General features: G+C 43.2%; 1 protein-coding gene across 12 annotated transcripts in view; it reads right to left on the bottom strand.

Moving 5' to 3' along the window:
- Positions 1–19,665, bottom strand: part of RGS6 (regulator of G protein signaling 6) — a 338,372-nt gene that overhangs the window by 18,426 nt on the left and 300,281 nt on the right. For 6 of the 12 annotated variants that reach the window (XM_078390822.1, XM_078390818.1, XM_072986184.2 and 3 more), the window contains exons 15-16: positions 17,984–18,170; positions 6,479–6,568 (exon numbers count right to left, since the gene is read on the bottom strand). In XM_078390822.1, coding sequence (XP_078246948.1) covers positions 6,479–6,568; positions 17,984–18,170 — 277 coding nt within the window. Of the gene's footprint in view, positions 1–3,615; positions 5,652–5,707; positions 6,569–17,983; positions 18,171–19,665 lie in introns of those variants that run through there. The other 6 variants (XM_078390817.1, XM_078390810.1, XR_013543809.1 and 3 more) reach the window with 4 other exon arrangements.

Raw genomic sequence — 19,665 nt, 5'->3', positions numbered from 1 at the left:
AGGCGCTGGTTGCAAGTCTAAGCAAAATGTTGCGACCGGAGCTGCTTGTAACTCAGGTTGGTTGCAACTCAAGACGTTTGTAAGTTGAGGCACCACTGTACTATAGATATGCTAGTATTCTATAGAGAAACATGATTCAGTTCAATTGGCATGAGACTAATCCAGTTAGACATGAACAAAAAGATAATTCTGCTGGCAAGTGTGCCACTGGGCAAAATTAAATGATAAAGGCTGAAGGAAAATCTGTCAAAACAGTGTCATGGACACTGCCCCAACTCAGTTCACCTGGGCTGTATATATATCATTTAAGGATTTAAGGATTCATTCAATGACGTAAAGAACTTTGCATTGTTTTATTGAATCCTCTGATTTCCTCCTTTCAAGCACAAACCAGATTATAACAATGTAAGAACTGATAGTTAATCAATGTGACTTAAATATCTGTTCTGATTTCTATTACAGCCCTTGAGCAAATGGAGTAGAAGAGGGCAAATGATACTCCTATCTGGCAGCCTTTCGCCAACAGGTATCTTAAAGAGGAGCTGTATCACAACTCTCACCATCTCCAATCTGTAGAGGACCAAGGCAGGTGGGTTTTCCTCAAATATAGCTGTGCTACTGTGGGTGCTCAAAGAGTTTGTATGACCTGTTGTGGCATGTTGCAAAACTCCAATTCAGAAAATCGTGCATGTACAGGCAGGTTCCCGCCCAGGCAATTTAAGGAAGATTTGAATGCTCACCTCCATGTGCATTGTTTCATTGGCCTAATATAATGTACAAGTGGAACCTCTACTTACGAACGTCCCTACCTACGAACAATTCAACTTACAAACAGCTTTATTCGCAAAATGTTGCTTCTACTTGCGAACAGAGCTTCAACATATGAACCAAAAAAGGCAGGGGAAAAGGGCGGGAAATTTAAATTTGCTAACCATTGGTGGTGAAGAGGCTGCTTCTTTGTAACTCTTTCACCCCAACGGTTAGGAAAAGGGAGGCTCAGCCTCCTGGGCTTCCAGCATCGTTGCCGCCAGCTTTCCTGGGGTTCGCCGCAAGCACCGCCTTTCTCCCCCACTGCGCGGCTTCTCCGCTGCCATGGGAGGCTTTCCTGGGGTGCCGCCTTTCTCTGCTGTCATCCACTGCCAGGCCAGAGTTTCTACACCGCGATGCAGGCTTTTTCGGGGTAGACCAGGGGAGAAAGGCGGCGCTTGCGGCGAACCCCAGGAAAGCCTGTGGTGGTGGCAGAGAAGCTCTGGCCCAGCAGTGATGGCTGGAGCCCGGGAGGCCTCCTGGCAGCGGTGGTCACGGCTGCTTTTTGATTTTTAAACTTATTTTTGTCTTTTGCAGGGTGGGATTGGGTTTGTGGAGTTATATTTCTGTTTATTTTTGGATTTGTTTTGTTTTTTTGCAGCACCACAGGCTTGCAGTGTTTTATTTATTTTTTGGGAGGTTTTTTTTTTCCTTCAGCCGGAATGGATTAATCGGTTTTCAATGCATTCCTATGGGAAATAGAGCTTCTACATACGAATGTTTCAACTAACGAACATTGTCTGGGACGGATTAAGTTCGTAAGTAGATGATCCACTGTATATCCATGTTGTACTGAATCTTAAGTTATGTATATCAGTCAATTCAAAGAAGATATCATTCTTCTCTGAGGCCACTGGAGATACTGAAAATTATCTTAGACAAGAAGTGCTGGATCAAGGCTACTGAATATATGTTTGTCTGCTATTGAAAATAGGACAGCAAATTAGTTCAAAGGGCATGCCACGTTAAGTTATTTAAGGAAGCAACTCAGCTCTGACATTCCCAGACCAAATTTCACGTGAATTATGCGAGTGTCAGGCTGTCTCAGGCAAACAACTTTTTTCTTTACCTTACCTCCCTTCATTTTCACTTCCATTCATACTGGAATAAAAAATGCTGGTTCTGTCTTTCAGTAATCCTCTTCTAAGGATTATTGAGCTGATGTACATGAAACTATCTAAAAACCCGAAATACACTATATTTATACTGAGACTGTGACCTCACACATACTTACTGTAATGCTGTAGGACGTACTTCCAGAATGGATGGATGTAACTTAGGGTATGTTAAATATATTGTTGGAGATCAAAGAATGCTATGGGTGCACTGATAAACAGCTGTGTTCTGGTCTAAGCTATTCTGCACAGTTAAGAATTGTTGGTGGTTGTATCTTTATTAACCAAAGTTAATAAAGTCACTTGGCTGGTTTTGACACAAAGCAAATGTTTTGGGAACAGTTTTGTACATTCTAGAAAATAATGTGTCTCTTAAGGGAGACAGAATAATTACAAACAAAAAAATTCTGTTTGCTACAACATGAAAACAGCACAACTCGTTAATGGCTATAGATGCTGAAGACAACACATACAATATACAGAGTTGGCTTATGTATTTCTCAGACATGCAAAGAGCAGGTTTCAGTTGCCAGACATGAACAAACCAACCTGTAGCTGCAACAAACCATTCTGAATTGCTACTGAAAGTTACAATGCTTTGATTAAGAAAGTGCTCTATCACCTGTCCCCTCCTAACCAATCACCAAAGAGGAAAGTCTCTTTGGGTGCAAGATCTACTGCTACGGTGTGTCCCTGCTTTACAGGCAAAATTCCATCTTGGAAGCAAAGGCTTCTGAAATATGGTGATTCGTTTTACTAAGTGCAGATGTGAAACTGCCTACATTGTCCTAAAATTGAACTTATAACAGAAATAAAATCTTGCCATGGGGTAAACACAAAACCCAATAGAGCAAACTTAGCTGAGACTAATATAGGCCAAGTGTAGGCAGGAGAGAAAAAAAAAGTATGGTCGATGGTGGCTTGATTGCTATATTGGGGCAATGAAGTCATGCTGCGTTAACATAGAGTTTAAAAAGAGGCATCATTGATGCAGTTATTTGCTTCCAAAAGTTTTGATAGTGCAGGGATACCTTTTTCCTACAATAAAATGAAGAGGCACATGTCATTCCTAGGCTGAGACATGGAGAAATACACACGTGGTTTTCCTAATTGGGTGTACGAACACTGACAGAGCAGGCAATGCCCTCATAACAATGAGATGGCTCAGTTTATACCACCTCTTGGTGCTGCATCCATTCATCTTTCTTCTAACTAGGGCCCAGGAATGGGGCCATGCTCCCATATCTAGCTGTTGTAGGGCAAGTTGCACAAGTGTCTCCTGATAGCACCCTTCAGGGTACTTTGCTGTTGAGGGCAAGTAAATGTATGCATCTGTGTATGTTCTGAAGTGAACATTTAGGGTATTTTACAGAGCACTTGGCATTAAGGATGTGAGCAGGGAAACATTTAGAATTTGTTTGTTTTGGGAACTTTCAGGGTTGATCCTCTAGAACAGTGGTCCCCAACCTTGGGCCTCCAGATGTTCTTGGACTTCAACTCCCAGAAATCCTGGCCAGCAGAGGTGGTGGTGAAGGCTTCTGGGAGTTATAGTCCAAGAACATCTGGAGGCCCAAGGTTGGGGACCACTGCTCTAGAACACTATTGGGTTATTTAATTCTGAGGTTCCCATTTGGGGTTCTGACAAAAGCTCAGCGAAGCAAAGACCAGGGCTTGAAGAATAGCAGCTGTGGGGGGAAAGAACAGGGTTTTCAGAATGGGAGCAGCATGGGCGCCAATTACAAGGAGAACTTAGGGAAGACCAGGGCTTCAGGGAGAGTGTGTGGCAGAGTCAGAGAGAAAGTAGGGTGGAAGACTGGCTCTTGCAGAATGGTGGCAATGGGAAAGATAGTGACATGGCAGCAAGGGGAAGAACGGGGTTTCAGGAATTGTGGTGGTGGGGAGGGCAATGACAGGAGAGTGGGGGAGAAGAACAGGTCTTGCAGAACATCAGCGGGGGTGAGGCTAAAGAAGGAAGGGTAACACTTTACACATCAAATGGTTGTAACCCCATAGAGGAAACCCAACAGAAACCCAATAGAGTCTTTGGGACTCTCTCTTTCCAGAAGCTGAAATTATCTGGTTACAGAATCTCTCTATTGGAAATAATCACAAAACAACAACAATAAAACCCACGGTCTCTTTCAGGGGTGGTGCTAGCCTTTTGTCTTTCCAGAACGCACAACCCAACTTTGTACTCCATGTGCTTCTTTTTCAAATTTGAAATCAAGGCAAAAGTAGTAACATGTCCCTTGTGCCTTCTCCAGTTCCATGAATCTTTCTCCTTTCTTAATAAACAAACAAGCAAATCAACCAACCACAAGTAATACAATGTGGTGCTTTCTCTCTCTATGTATATATTTTGAGATACATCCACAGGAGTCAGGAAAGTGGTTACTGACACTGTTAATCCTGGCACAGCAGTTTCAAATGGAAGAAAGCCATGCTCCCATCTTTTGCATAGGGACAAAATACTGTACGTTTCTGTCACCACTAGATCTCAGTAATGAATAAAATATCATACTTTCCATCATCAGATGATAGCTACGATAAGACAGCTAAATGTTGCTGAGAGAACTTGCATTCATAGCAGAGTCTGAAGGAAAGCAAGGCTGTCCAAATGGAGACTCACTAGGTTTGTGTGAGAATCTACTAGGAGCTTGCTTCCAGCACAACAACAAAATAACACATAGCAAAACCAACTCAATGACCATCACATCACGTGCAGTTTCCCATTCCTGGCAGACTTACTGCTATGTACACCACTACAAGAACCATAACATCGATTTCTGTTGTAACAGGACATCTCATTGGTCCCTTTTCTTTACATAGCATTCAGGATGGCAACAGGCACATAAAAGATACTCTGGGGACTAATATATTTCTCTGGTGCTGAATGAATGCTGAAGGTTGCTATGGATTTCACAGAACTGTTCAAACAACTCAACTGATTCCATGGATCCCTTCTTAGGAGTCACCTGCAATGTACAGACAAGTGTTCTCCCTTGAACTAGCATCTCAGGGGATAGGTCTACAGGTGCTTCTCTGAAGTGTCTGAGAGGTAACCCTGACTCTAAAGTGGGTGCAAATATTTTGCTCAAGAAGCCCTTGATAGCTCCTGCGTGTACAACGAAGCACTACACTAGAGTACAATGTAGAACTCAGAAACGTTACTTTGCACTAAAGCTCCCCAAATCCCATAGCCAGCTTAGCCCTGTTGACTGTGGGATAGCAGACGTTGCACTCAGGAAAATGAAATATCTGTATTCTGGGACAATTGTTGATTAGTCAGGTATTGACTATTTAGGGAATATGGACTTGCAATCAAGGTTTGATCAGGCTGACTTGAATTGGGTGAACTGTGCCCCAGCAGGACAGAATATTGCAGGAAGTGGCAACAAGTTAGGGGAAAATTATCAAGCATCTTGAGCATCAAAGGTGTGTAGGAAAATTGGGAAACTCTCTTTCCAACATGTGCAAATATGGCTATGGCCAGAGGACCTTCTGAAAGTCATTTCAGCACAGCCAAGAATGGAGAGGAAAGTCCCTCAGCTGGGAACAGCAAGCCTTGTGAGGATCTGATAACCCACACAACAAGCCCTTTGTTACATTCACCAGTTAACAATAGACAGAAACATACTGCTGATAATGGGCATGCTGGTATCCAAAGGAGAAAATGAATGGAAAGGTGAGCCAGTTTTGAGGAACAATCAGCCTGAGTTGTAAGTAGTGCTGGATTAAAAGAAGAGGGAAAATATATATAAATATATATCAACATATAGTAAAGTGCAGGTAGAAGGGGTGAAGGGGAGCTGATGGGAGAGCAGGAAGAAAACTCCAGGTATGGCATTCCAAGAAAATCCAGAAAGATGACATCTGGACAGAAGAGGATTTTGCACTATTTTCCGATTGCCATGTTCATGGTTCATAACTTTATTTTAGAAGGCTAAGTATGATCTTTGCCCCAGCAAAGGGCAGACTGGAACACTGAAGGCCCATGTTGGATGTGAAAGGCCACTATGGAGCCGTAGCTCAGTGGGACAGCAAGTGCTCTGCATGGCAGAAGTCTCCTGTTCAGTCCCCACTATCTTGGATGGCAGAGCTGGGAAGTCCTTGGTTAGAGACCCCAGGAGAGCTACCAGCAGCCCAAGCAGATTAGGCACACTGTTCCTACAACTCCAGCCCTCTTGACATTGGCAGTGTTGGGTGGGAAATGATGGAAATTGGTGCAATGCACCTGGACAGTGTCACCTAGAACAGACAATCCTTGGGCATTGTGGACAAATGGTGTGACTTGGTATAAGAGAGTTTCCATATCTCATGACCCTTTCAGGGGGCTAACTCAACCCTTGATTACTGATGCATTTTCTTTCTAGGGATGCCACACATGGAGCTTCAAGGAAGAAGAAAGCTGTTTTCGCTCTCCTTTGGAGGAAAAGGAAATGCAGCAATCCCCCAGATCCCCCAAATAATTCAGTTTCCATGTTCAAACAGCAGCAAGCAGCAGGCAGGAGTCAAGAAGTGCTCAGAGATGCAAGCATGTCCTTCGCAATAGATACCTTCTTCTTTGCCATCAACAAGTCTTGGTAAGCATTAGACCGGAGAAAACGTGCATAGCTGTCACTCTTCATCAGCTTGTAAATATGTTCCTGTGGGAAGAGAAGACATGGTAGACTGAGATTTCTTATTGCGCACTGTTCAGAACATTTGAGGCACCTATAAGAGGGAAAATGAAATACACATGTGAAATATCTTACTTTCTACCCATTTACTGTGATTAGTGTTTAATGGGGGGAGTTTTAGTTAATCTGTCCATGAAATATATGAAATATAATGGCCAAAATGCTATTGCTGATGTCTGCTGGAGAAATGCGCACAACTTGCTGGATGGTAACTTCTTAACTAGCAGCAATTTGCTACTGTGGTTTATGCCACTGCACTTATGCTGCCATACATAAACAATAGGGTTCTGGACACTTTATTGCGAGATTGGTTCTGTATTGAAAGATCCAGGATCGTGGGACAAACAATGATGAATCAGTGGCCAAAATTTTCTTACATAGCTACACTGGCACAGAATGAGGTTATGCCTGCAGAACTTTGCAAGAATTGCAGCCAGGCAATCAGCATTCTGTGCCTGATTGTACAACTGACTGAGCAGTTCACAGCACAACTAGTTCTGAAAGACATCTGCGGAACCACTTCCTGGACATGCTTTCCTCCTTGACACAAATTTTGCTAGCGCATAGATTTTGCTAGCTGTGCAATAGGATTTCAGACAACAAGTCCAAGTTTAGAACAGAGGTAGATGTCCAGGTGTCCTGATCATTTTGATTTTAGCTTGCAGAAGCTGCAACCCAGAGGCTAATGATAAGGGATTATGGGAATTACAGCCCAAAATACTTTTGGAGGCCCGAAGGTTCTCATTATGATCAAGAAACTATTGATTGCTTACCTGTAACTGCGGTTTTTTGAGTGGTCATCTGTGATCTCACAATAATGGATTTTCCTGTTCCTACATAGAATATTCTAGAACTGTCCGAATCTGAGCTGATGCATTTTTTTAAAACCATGCCCACTCTATTGTGCATATCTATTTCTTGTATTTATTTTTGTTATTTTAACTATCTCAACCTATTTGTTCAAAAATATCTCAGTTCTAAATGTACGGTGAATGACAGCATGCCTGGGACATCATAGATGGGAAGCTGGAGAGTCAAGAGAATTCACAGATGACTACTCAAGAACTTGTTTTTCTTGTGGTCTTTACAAACCCACATCAATGGGAGAAGAGCAAGCCCACCTAATGGAGGAGGGGTAGACGTCACTGTAGCAGTGACTATAATACAGCTTATTCAAAATCTGCACCCTGTTGGGATCTGACATCCAATCTATAGCGTCATACAAATGTAAGCAATTAGGTGCACATAACTTCTGTACAAATTTCCTGCAATAGAAATCCTCTCAAAAAGGCCACTGAAATAGTTGTGGAAGAGACAGAAGGGTCATGGATAGAAGAGTTAATAGGACGTTAGGTAGCTTGTAACAGAGTTTGCAGTTACTATTCCCCTGGAGAGCTGTTGGGCTGAAACAGGAAATTATTTCTTAACACCTGCCATAATGCACTAAGAGCTTCTGGCTATGCCATCAGAGCTTTGTTCTGAATACACAGGAGGCTAAAGTTCAAAGTATATCCAGGGTGCACATAGAAAGTTCTATAAGGATTGTTGTAGAAAGCAGGTAATATTCAGGCCTGAGTTACATAGATGGAAGGATGAGATGACTCTGGGTAGAAAAGCCATATCCTCATAGAGTATGACTTTGTCCTTATGAAAAACTAAATAAGGAGGATTGGCCTAGAGGACAAATCACTCACTAGTCTTTCTACTGTACTTGATGCCAATGTCACCAGAAATCCCCTAAAGGCAGCAGAAATTAGAGAACTGTTGCAATACGAAACTGGCTAAGAACACATTTTTATTGGAGATACACATGCATAGTGGACTTTCTGGACCTCTCTAAAACCATGCATATTTGGTTGCACTTAGAATCACCATACTGTGAAATAAAGAAAGTGAATATCTGGGTGGAATATTTTGCCATTCTTGATGGCACAGTAGGTCTGAGTGAGCAGGTGGTCTTTGGAACCCCTAATCTAACAGCAGTAACCAAGGTGCAAACAAGGTTTGTCTTGGCCACCAGGACGTTAACAGAAGGTAGCTGGCATGGTCCTGTCGTATCTCTTCCCTCTTTCCACATGATGCTGCTCAGACACGCAAGTTCAAGAGCAAACACTTATTTGCACAGTGAACTGCATATGTATCAGCTTTAAGAAGTACACATGTGAGGACTGGGACACAGGAATGCCACTGGTGTTCCACTGCAGAATTTTAAACACTTTCAAAAACATTGCAGTTGGGTTGGAGCTAGATTTAGGTCTGCACACCTGGCCTGGCAGAAGAAGACTTCTCCCCGGCTTTCCTTCCCATGGTTGTCCTTCCAAATTCATAGAACTAATACAAAACCTGCTAACTGGTGTGAACTATGGTGGTGCTGGGGAATTTCTGAAAACTGGCCAGAGGCTCCTTCAATGAACAGAGGCCCCAATCCACAGAAGGCAGATCCTGGATCCATCCCATTGGTTCACGTTCTTCCTAAACCTAGGAATGGGGCAAGGTGAAGAAAGGTATCAGCTGGTGACTTAGAAAAGACAAAGCCAGCTTATTCTCTAGTTACACGGTATGAGGGTCTTTACTCTTTTTTGAGGAAAAGACAGCCACAATTGTTGGAGTAATCTTGTGTAACTTGGCAGTCAAAGCTGCACTCTCCTTTGTAACCCACAGAGCGTGTCTTCCAGCTGTCCCTGGCTCTGCATTACTCTCATCACCATACCTGAGAGAGGGCCATCCAGAAAGGTCTCCATCTGAATTATGGCAGTAATCATTATGCTTTCCGTATACAATGTATCCAGGCTGCGGATAGGAAACTCTTAGGATAACTGATTATATTGATTAAAATCTTTCCCTCAATGGAAATGCCAATAATATCTGCTGATGCAACAAGACTGCTGAAATATATGCACCCTGCAGCCGACAGAACAAAGATGCAATTAGTGCTTGGCATTGAAAAATGTGTGTGTGTGTGTGTGTGTGTGTGTGTGTGTGTGTGTGTGTGTGTGTGTGTGTGTGTGTGTGTGTGTGTGTGTGTGTGTGTGTGTGTGAGAGAGAGAGAGAGAGAGAGAGAGACTAAAGGCATAAAGGGGAGGGCTAGAGGGAGAAAAAGTTGCAGGAGAAGCACATCCCAACCAGAATGCGCCCTCAGATACACCCCTTCCCTACCATAAAGGCAGGTAGTAGGGATGTGAAGGGCAAGGAAGCTGACTCAAGAGGCAAGGATTTATTACCAACCTGTCTATCCTTCTTTTTTGGGGGGGGGGGGGGAAGGAAAGAGACCCAAATACGCGCGCCTCCCCGGTTTCCTAGCCAGCTTGGCCACTGACCTGACCAAGCCCCAATTTGATGTGAGATGGTCATAAAAATTATCTGAGCAGTGGTTTAGCAGCTGAAGACAGCAGGTTTCAGTCACTGTATTAGCGAGTGTATTTTGTTTATCTGCATTACCTCCTGGCTCCTGAGATTTGGTAGCAAGTTTCCTTTCTCAGTGTAGTCATTTTTGTAAGCTGGGTGGTGTAGTTTTTACACACCTAATAGGCATGATAAAATGAGTGTGCTTCCTCTTGATAGTGATAATGACTACTAAGTAGCAGTAGTAGCTTTGATCACAGCTATTCTGCAGAAACTTGCCAGGCTCTTCTTTAGACCTGTTATCTTTACTACTTATCAGTGATCTCAAAAATGCATTAATGAGCATGTCTTTGTTCTGGGCTACAGTGGCCTGAGATTCAATCACAAAGAGGATAATGAAGTCTGAATACAAATATAACAATAATCTTAGAACTGCAGAGCAGGAAGGGATCCTATGGATCATCAAGTCTACCTCCTCTCGAGAAGGCACAAGTGGGGAATCGAACTCCCAATTTCTGGCTCCACAGCCAGAGGCCTAAACCACTGAGCTGTCCAGCAGGATCAAATGACCCTGACACATCTGTTTAGAAGTAGGGAGCCTGACATGTTGGGGCAAAATCTAGACCACCCGAACTCCCAGACAGATCCTGTGGTGTTTCTCAGCTGGGCATCCTCTCCTCCCATCACATCATTCTTTGGGACTTTCTCTGCTTTTATATAGTTCCCCGCCACCCATTTTGAAAGCCTGAAATGCTGTTCCAAAGGCTTGCCATGCTTTCAGGAGGGATGAAAAAGCACAGGAAGTCATAGGGAAGAAGCCTTGTATTAAACTAGAGAAGAGGATCATCAGGTGGGTGGTGGGAGAAATACCTATAACATCAATACAGAATGTGATACTTTCAAAAAGAACAAATTTCTACCTAGAAGAGCAGTAAGAGCTTCATACTGGTGCCTCCCCCACACACTTTACTTTTGTTTCCTGAGAATTTTGGCCTGTGGACAGAAAATGATTCCTCAACCTTGCTCTGCTGACTTCAGCCAGGGTGGCGGCAGCTACTGCCAGAGAGGTATAGGATTTCAGGCTGAAGCGGACAGTTTTTACTACTGCTACTGCTACTACTGCTGCTACTACTACTGTTTTTGGATAAAACTTGTATTGCTATATAATACCAGTCAATGTTTTTATAATTTGAATTGACTGTTCCTGGTGTTTTTGAATAATAATAATGCTTTTTTTTTCTTTTTGAAAAAAAATGAGGACCATTTGAAAAGGAACTTGGTTATCAAAACATTCACAAAACAATAACTCCTGTTCCATCAGATCAAGAAACCATCCAATCTAGCATCATTGCAGAAGTGTCTTGCTAGATGCCTCAAAGAAATGTACAAGCTTACAACCAATCTCCCTAGGTATTCAGAGGTAGACTGCCTCAGAATGAAGAGGTTCTATTTAACTGGTGTGGCAAATAGGCATTGCTAGTCCCTTTTAGCAGGACAGAGGTAAATGAAACCAAATTTAGCCAAAAAATGGGTGAATCTATAAGCATACATCCACATCACCGACAAAACAGAAAATTAGAAAGGAAAAACATCAAAATAGGATAACAAATATTGTGACTCCCCATATCTGATCTTTTTTAAAAAATAGTATTTCCCTGTACTCGATTGGAACATGTGACTGCATTTTATTTCTGGGACATTTGTTTTTTGATCTTTGATTTTATTTCCTCTTAACACTTCAGCAAGATCGTTTCCCTCCCTTTGGAACCCTTGGGGAGAGTTTGTCCCCTCTCTTCCCCTAAGCAGGTTTTGAAAGTGAAACAGAAAAGACATACCCACCCACCCACAGCTCCACTTTTCCATATAAAAGATACATCACAGAGTCCTGAAGGGAAGGAGGGAGGCCCCGATACAGGGGGCTGACCTATCCAGACCTAATGCCACTACTGAAGGCGCTATCTCTTTCTGCTGAAAACTTAAGTCATTCCAGCTGGCTTTTTCTGCCTGTGCCTCTTTCTGGCATGGAGATAAAGGGAGGGTCCGTTTTCCCTCTGCTAAATTTCTTTCTGCACAACTAGCTGCTTGAATGCACCAGAAACGGCACTCGGATTGCCCCAAAGAAGAAATGCTTCATGACAAAAGAGGCCTGCCAACTTGTATCGATGGTGCATATTCTCATTTATATGTACAGATACTACCTTGGAAAGAATCCCCACAATTTTAACAGGACTGCAACATATCCCACTCTGTGAGGAAGACAGCCATGGCCATTTGACCTGGGCTCTTGCTCAGAGAGCTCTCCAGGGGCTTTCTGCTGATGGGCCACTTCAGTGCCTGTGTTCTCCCTCCCCTATCATGCTTTTACTTCAAACTTGACTTGGGCCTGATAGCCCTTCAGATGTGCTGATAGTCAGGAAGGTGTTAAGGGGCAGAGCTTGGGAACGTTATCTTTTTGGACTACATTTCCCAGAAACCCCTAATCAACAACCATTTGGTTGGGGGATTTTGGTAGTTATACTCTGAAGAAGTGATGGTTAAAGCTACACATGGCATATAGCTTGTCCTGTATGCCCTACATAAGCCTGCTTCCAGATGTGGTGGAGCACACAGTCCTGTGTCAGAACTATGACTTGAGGCACCAATCCAGTCAGTTTCTGAAGAAGGAACAGAGGAGGGGGGAGGAACACCATCTTGTCCTCTGCTTTTAGGCAGCAGAATGTCTGTGGCTGACCCTGCTCGGACAGCCCTTGCAAAAGTGAAATAATACACATGGTTACTCTAGTAACAGAATGGTGGCAGTAACAACAAAGATGGTGGCCCTGTTTGTTTTATTCATGGAACACAACGTGAGTTAGACTTTGCTAATAATCTCTTTGGCATCAGATCCAAGCTGAGGAGAAGAAAATGCCCACAACCAAGAGGAGCTGCATGGATGGATGAAGGAGGAAGAGTCCCCCTCCTTTCCGTTGTGCACCCCTTCTGGTGCAAAAAGCAAGGCCCTGCCTTTTGACCTTCATAACATCTGTATACCACACATCAAATTTTGGGGCTGTACCTAAGAAGTCAGCGACACTCCAGGGTCACCTATCAGAGGCTATTCGGCTGCTTTGAGAACTTGTTATTGTGTTTTTGCCACAGGCCGTTGTTGTTGGCATTGCAACTGTGTTTTCTTTTTCAGAAAAAAAAAGGAAAGTGGGTAAGCTCATTTTTTTTAATAAGCAAAAAGTTATAAAATAAATAATAATAGTATTAAATTTACTTAGTACAAGCCAAAGGAAGCAACACCAGGGCTGTGAACTGCGGAAAAGGAGAAGTGCAGCTTTGTTAAAGATACAGCTGTCCACTCTCTCTTCTGCCTCTTTCCCTTGGTACCCATGGCATGTCTTTAGAAAGAAATGGAGGACAGGCTCCATAAATTTTCTTGAGGCAAACGGAAACAATCATTAAAAACAACAACGTTGAAATCCAGATGGGAATGTGGGAAGTGGCATACGTTGGAGGCTGTTTTGCTAAGACACCTGCTTCAAATCAGAGTGGTGCAAGAGGTTGAGTCTCTCTCTCTCTCTCTCTCTCTCTCTCTCTCTCAAACACACACATATATACATACACAGCATCTGAACAGCAGTGACCAGGTCACTAGGTGGCAAGCAGCCAGCTAACTAGAGCCTTGGGAATCTTAAGACAAGCATGATAGGAAATGCTAAACTATTTAAAAGAACAGAACTTTATCTCAGTACGGTATTGGGACTTCCAACACTACACTGCAAAAAATAAAAATAAACAAAAATAAAAGTCTAATTTTTGTCACGGTTGAAATCTAGAAGAAGAAATCTAAGGAGAAGACAAAAAACCCCCACTGAAATAGAGGTTTGATTTGCATTTCTCTTTCTCTTGCTATCTGTATATTTATTATACAACTCATGTCCCATCAACCTAGATGCTGGCCACCAACAAGTGTTACATTAGCAAGTGGCATCTTTGGGTAGCTGTTGAGAGCTCACCACTGTGGACGCCAGGGTCCTGAATACTCAAATGACTTTTAGGTAGCTTTCATTGCCACTGGCCTCAATTTCCCAGAGCAATCCATCCTTCTGATACATTGTGTGCAATTAAAATGGCAGCCATTCATTTTGTGCTCATCAGAGGTGTGTTGCTGCAGTGGATGATCCCATCCCTCTGCACTTCACATCTCTTTGCAATGAAATGGAAGAGGAAACCGCTTGATGTCATGGAAAGGGATTCCACCAATATTGTACAGTGGGGTCTTGACTTGAGAACTTAATCCATATTGGAAGGCGGTTCTCAAGTCAAAAAGTCTGTAAGTCAAGTCTCCATTGACCTACAGTGCATTGAAAACCGATTAATCCCGTAACAGGCCGTTTTTGTTCCATTTTGGTTTTTTTCTGGTCTGTAAGTCAAATCTCAGTCTGCAAGTCAAACCTAAATTTTGCGGCCAGAGAAGTCTGTAACTCAAAAAGTCTGTAAGTCAAGCCGTCTGTAAGTCAAGGGTCCACTGTAATGGAGGCTCTTCAAAAGGACTCACAAGGCGTGCCTCCTTAAACTTGGGAGTCAGTCCTATCCATGAGCTGTGACTGAAAGCCAAAAAGGGAAACAGAGCATCATCCTATTACTATTCAATTACAGAGAGCTTCAGTATGTCATTATATTCTTAAAAATAGCTTCCATATCTAAGACTGCAAAAACAGGGAAGATGTCAGATACCCGCTAATAATGTGCCATAATAGGCCAGGTGTCCAAGTAAATAGCATCCCATTCTCTGAGATTTCAGGACAAAACCTGAAACCAGGAACAGAACTTTGTGATTTTTCAGGCTGTGCTCTTACAATCTCCCACAAACAGAGCAGGCAAGATTGGTAAACAAAAATAGGATGTTGGGTGGGCTAACAGTGTAAACGGGCCCAAGGTAAACAGGCCTAGAATCCAGACAGAAACCACCCAACCAGACAATATGGCAATTAAGACATAAGAGGGGAAAAAAGAGAGAGAAGAATCCTAATCTAAGAAAGCAAAATATGCTCAGCTGCTGGAGCAGTTGATGCACTTCCAACAAAGGCTTGCATCCTGCACAGGTGATACAAAATAATTTTTTTCCAGGCTCTTTAATGCCGCTGGATTTGTAGAAGGCTAAATATCACCCCACTGGGAGTTTATACTCCCTCATCCTATACTGCCATTGTTGGGGCTTGTCAACAAGAAGGCTCACAGGTTGTGAGGCTGATGCTCTGCTCCCTGTCATGTGCTATCAAGTTGCCTCTGACTTATGGTGAGCCTATAAATTAGTGACCTCAAAAGGAGCCTACCACAGCTATGGCTTCCTTTATTTTAGTTAATCCATCTCCTTTTTGGTCTTCCTCTTCATCTTCTGCCTTCAGATTTTCCCACCATTATTGTCTTTTCCGGTGCATCAGTGAAACAAGTGTCTCCATGTCCACAAGAGTATCTCCATACCCACTGGAACAATGGAAATTCTTCCATTAGGCAGGCAAGGCATCCACCCTCTTCCCTAGTGGCTAGAAAAAATGACAGAGGCCACATCATTTTTTCCAGCAGAGAATAAGGTAGTGTGGAGACCAGCTGAACCAATGTAAGAAGCTATTCTGCAATTAGATATTAAATATCAAGGAGCCACACTGCCGTGTCTTTATATGGGAGGAAGAAGGGAATTAAAACCAGAAATATCTGGTTGTATGCTCATCTACTGTTGACTTTGGATCTCCTCGCACTGCCCATCCTGCCTGATCAGTCCTGAGGGGCACTAGTCAGCACTGATAACGGTGCAAATATTGTGCACTGATAATGATGCAAATATTGTTTCCCACCCTCACCCCAGATTATTTAATGGCTTTGTTGTTTTAGTCTTTAAGTTTGACTTGGTAAGCACACCGCTAGTTAAGACTGCCTCCAACCACCATCTCCTTAAGCTCTGTATTTTACTGCAAAGACTGTGTTGCCAGAAATTTGCATTTGTAGTGGAAATAGGGTGATTTTTGTTAAAGCTTGGGGTTTCTTTTGGGAGGGGGCACTTAAGGGACTGAGTAAAGGGACAGGATGTGGCTTTGTTCAGGCTGCCTGCAATAGCAAACACTCTACATGACAAACAATGACTTGTCAGTATAGCAGGCCGCATTCCAAAAAGTGTCAGCACTATGATATATTTGATCAAGTCTCGGGGGAATTTAAGTGAAAAACATATGCAGACTATAATAGATGTGGCTCTGTATATTCCTTGAAAGCCAGAGTAAAACCTCTTTGTGGGTGTATTGCTTTGGCTGTAGCACAATTCTCGGAACAGATCTACCATCTGAGCTTGCCATATGTCTGTTTATCAGGGTGGTGGACTTGTAATGATTGGTGTATGCTGTTTTAAGCCCGCAAAAGAGATGGATGGTATACCATAAAACCACAGCACACTGCCTCTGAATGACTCTGCAAATCAGCATATCCAACGCTGCATTTCTCTTTTATGCCTTTGGCCTTCAGTAGTTGCACACACATATAAATGGCCTGGATTCTTACATCCTGTTTCCATGCCTAGTGGCCTTCAGAAGTATCAGGGTCAATCCAGCCCTTAGCTTCCCATAGGGAAAGAAATCTCCCAGTTCTATCACTCAGCAATTGCCATAAGCATCATTGTCATCTGCATGGCATAAATGTTATTCTTTGCCATCAAGGAATGAGACACTGTTTTTACAAATTGTCAGCAAACATTCCTCAGATGTGCCACTGCTATCCTGTGACAGACTCCAGCCCGTAGCTTGGGGAAGTTAGTTTCCTAGATACGCCTCCCAGATTCCCTCAGCCAGCACATCAGCCCTCCTCTGAGAAATGGAAGCAAGCAGATGATCTTGCCCTCTTCTCTGAGTCTAATAGATCAGCACTTGATCTATTAGACCAAGTCTCACCCAGATCTCTGTTACAATCTATCTCAGCTGGACCAAGCCACCTGGCCTCCCTTTTGGCATGCTCCTGGTCAATTGGGGGCAGATTTGTAACACGTATGTACCTCCCATACCATGAGGCAGTACTTTAAAAAGAAGATGTTTTTGGTGACATGTCTCCACATCTAATCAAACTTATCCCATTGTCCTATGTATAATTCACACAAATTTACACACAGCAAGTCAACGCCACCAGAACCCCAGCCGTGAAACCCCGCCTCCTCTCTTGCCCATGTGCTCATATGAGTTTTTCTGTTTCTTAGAAATGGAAAACTAGAAGCATGCGAGTGAGTGAGGACCACACTTGCTCCCCCCTCTTTTCTCATGCTCACCCTTTCTAGACAATGCAGCAGAGCAGCCTGGGCCTATGCTGCCAACCAAGAAACACTATGAACAGTTACCTCTGCCCGTTCACTCACTCCACTCTCCTCTTCTGGATGGTACAACATGGAGGGCTTCTAACAGCAATGTGAACATTCACACCCATGTAACTCGGAAATAATTACTGTGCAGATTGGGCCTCTTCATCTTTGACTCTATATGTGCAAGGCCCCTATTTGAGCACAGTGTTCAGTGAAGGGCTGCCAGCAAGCACATTCCTGCTCTTTCACTACACATGGAATCTACATTCGCTGATGGAAGGCGTCATTTCACTAGAGGGCATATTGTAAAAACTGACAATGTGCAATTAAACCTTTTATTCCACCCAGCTGAAGGATAGCGACATTGTTTATTCTCCTTCCTATCTTGTATAGTTTTAGTAGAATACTCCCAATATCTTCCCTACCACATCAGTGTTTTCTTTTCTGCTAATTATCATCGGTTTGTGCACAGGAATGTGATGTGTCTGCCTGTATTCTTGTGGGAACCCAGGATTTAATCTCAACGAGGGTGTGCCAGGTCTCACCCTTGAAATCTGTTTCCAGTCTCAGACCTGGTCTCAGTCCCTTTCCTAGATTCCAGTTGCCAGAATTGCCCAGTTCTTGGGTTACAGTTCTGGCTCAAACTGGAGATCACTGAAAAGCTACACCCCCCCTCTTTTCTTCTGGTTTGAAATTAGGAATGGCACTCAAGTTCGAACCTGTGCATCCTCATATGTGTACCTCCCTGGGTCTTTGACATTTTGGCTTGTTATCTCATAGCTGTGAGAATCCAGGTTGATGGCACTCTGGGCCCCAGGGGCCAGGAACTCTTGCCAGATCTCTTCCACTCTGGGCGCTACATCTTGCAAAGGCTGTTTCTTGAGGTCTTGGACTGCCAACCAGAACCTGCATTGAGGCAAAAAAGAAGAACAATCAACACAAGCCGCCAAGGCTCAGACTGAATCTTGTCCCACCTGTGTGCACTTAAGTTAAAGGGAGTTCATCCACTTCCTGCACAGTGGCCGATATTTTGGACAGTTCATACTTACATCAACTAAGCCAACACACCCTCCCATTTCCTCCCCACAGTATTTCATAATGGCTGAAAAATGAAAAACCTAGCTATTAGGGAAATGAGACACTTTAAGGGCATTTTTATATATTTGTAGCTGAGTCCAGGAGAGTCACAGAAATGGGAGAAAAGAAATGGATTCCATTCTGTTTTCTCAACAATCAACATTGCCTTTCTGACTGTGAACCTTTATGGAAGTGTATGGTTTTAATGTGCAGCGAGCAGCCTCGTGGACATGTACTTTCCCTCATGATGGCCATATCGCTTTACACACAACATGGCGTCCAGAACACCACTGAGCAGAACCATTTGTGCCACAGGAAAGGGGCGAGGGACAGTTTCGATGCAGTTTCTGTTTGCACACTCTGCCCGAAAAGAGCATACATCCTCACTACAAGATGGCAAGGACTTCTTTAAAAAAACTATGGAGGTTATCTTGGGACACTAGGTTTTGTGCATTTCATATTAGCAGTACTGCTTCTCTCTTGAGTCTGGGTCTAGAGTACCTGACAGTGGGGCTTTGGGAGAGATTTGGGATAGTGCTGGTGCACTGCTCTTCCCGCGACCCAGAATTACCCCTGCCAGGGCTAGCCAGCTTTATCTTGGATGCTGTGTTGAGGTCAACTAGACTATTCATAGTCGTGGACTTCAACATTCATGCCAAATCGCATCTCTCAGGTCCATCCTCCAGAGATGGAGCACTCAACACCTCTTGAGGTAATTGGTTCCACTGTGGTAGTGCTCTAATAATTAAGACGTTTTTCCTGACATTCAACTGAAATCTGGTTTCCTGTAACTTGAGCCCATTAGTACATGTCCTGCACTCTGAGATCATCGAGAACAGACCCTGGCCCTCCTCTGTATGACAGCCTTTCAAGTATTTAAAAAGTGTTATCATATCTCCCCTCTGTCTTCTTTTCTCAAGGCTAAACATGCCCAGTTCTTTCAATCTTTCCTCATAAGGCTTGGTTTCCACTCCCTGATCATCCCTGTTACCTTCCTTTGAACTTCCTCCAGTTTGTTGGCATCCATCTTAAATTGTGGTGTCCAGAACTGGATGATAAGGTCTAACCAGTGCTGAATAGAGGGAAACTAGTACCTTACAGGATTTAGAGACTGTTAATGCAGTCTAAAATAGCATTTGCCTTTTTTTGTAGCCACCTCACACTGTTGGCTCACATTGAGCTAGTGATCTACAATGATTCCAAAATCCTTCTGACTTGTACTATTGCTGAGTCAGGTATCCCCCATTTTGTAACTTTGTGTTTGGTTTCTTTTTCCTAGATGCAGTACTTTGCACGTATTCCTGTTGAATTTCATCTGCTGTTT

Source organism: Pogona vitticeps, chromosome 1 (assembly GCF_051106095.1).
Source record: "Pogona vitticeps strain Pit_001003342236 chromosome 1, PviZW2.1, whole genome shotgun sequence".
Classification (NCBI taxonomy): Eukaryota; Metazoa; Chordata; class Lepidosauria; order Squamata; family Agamidae; genus Pogona; species Pogona vitticeps.
Note: the sequence above shows the minus strand (reverse complement) of the source record. Positions and strands in the feature narration are given on the sequence as shown.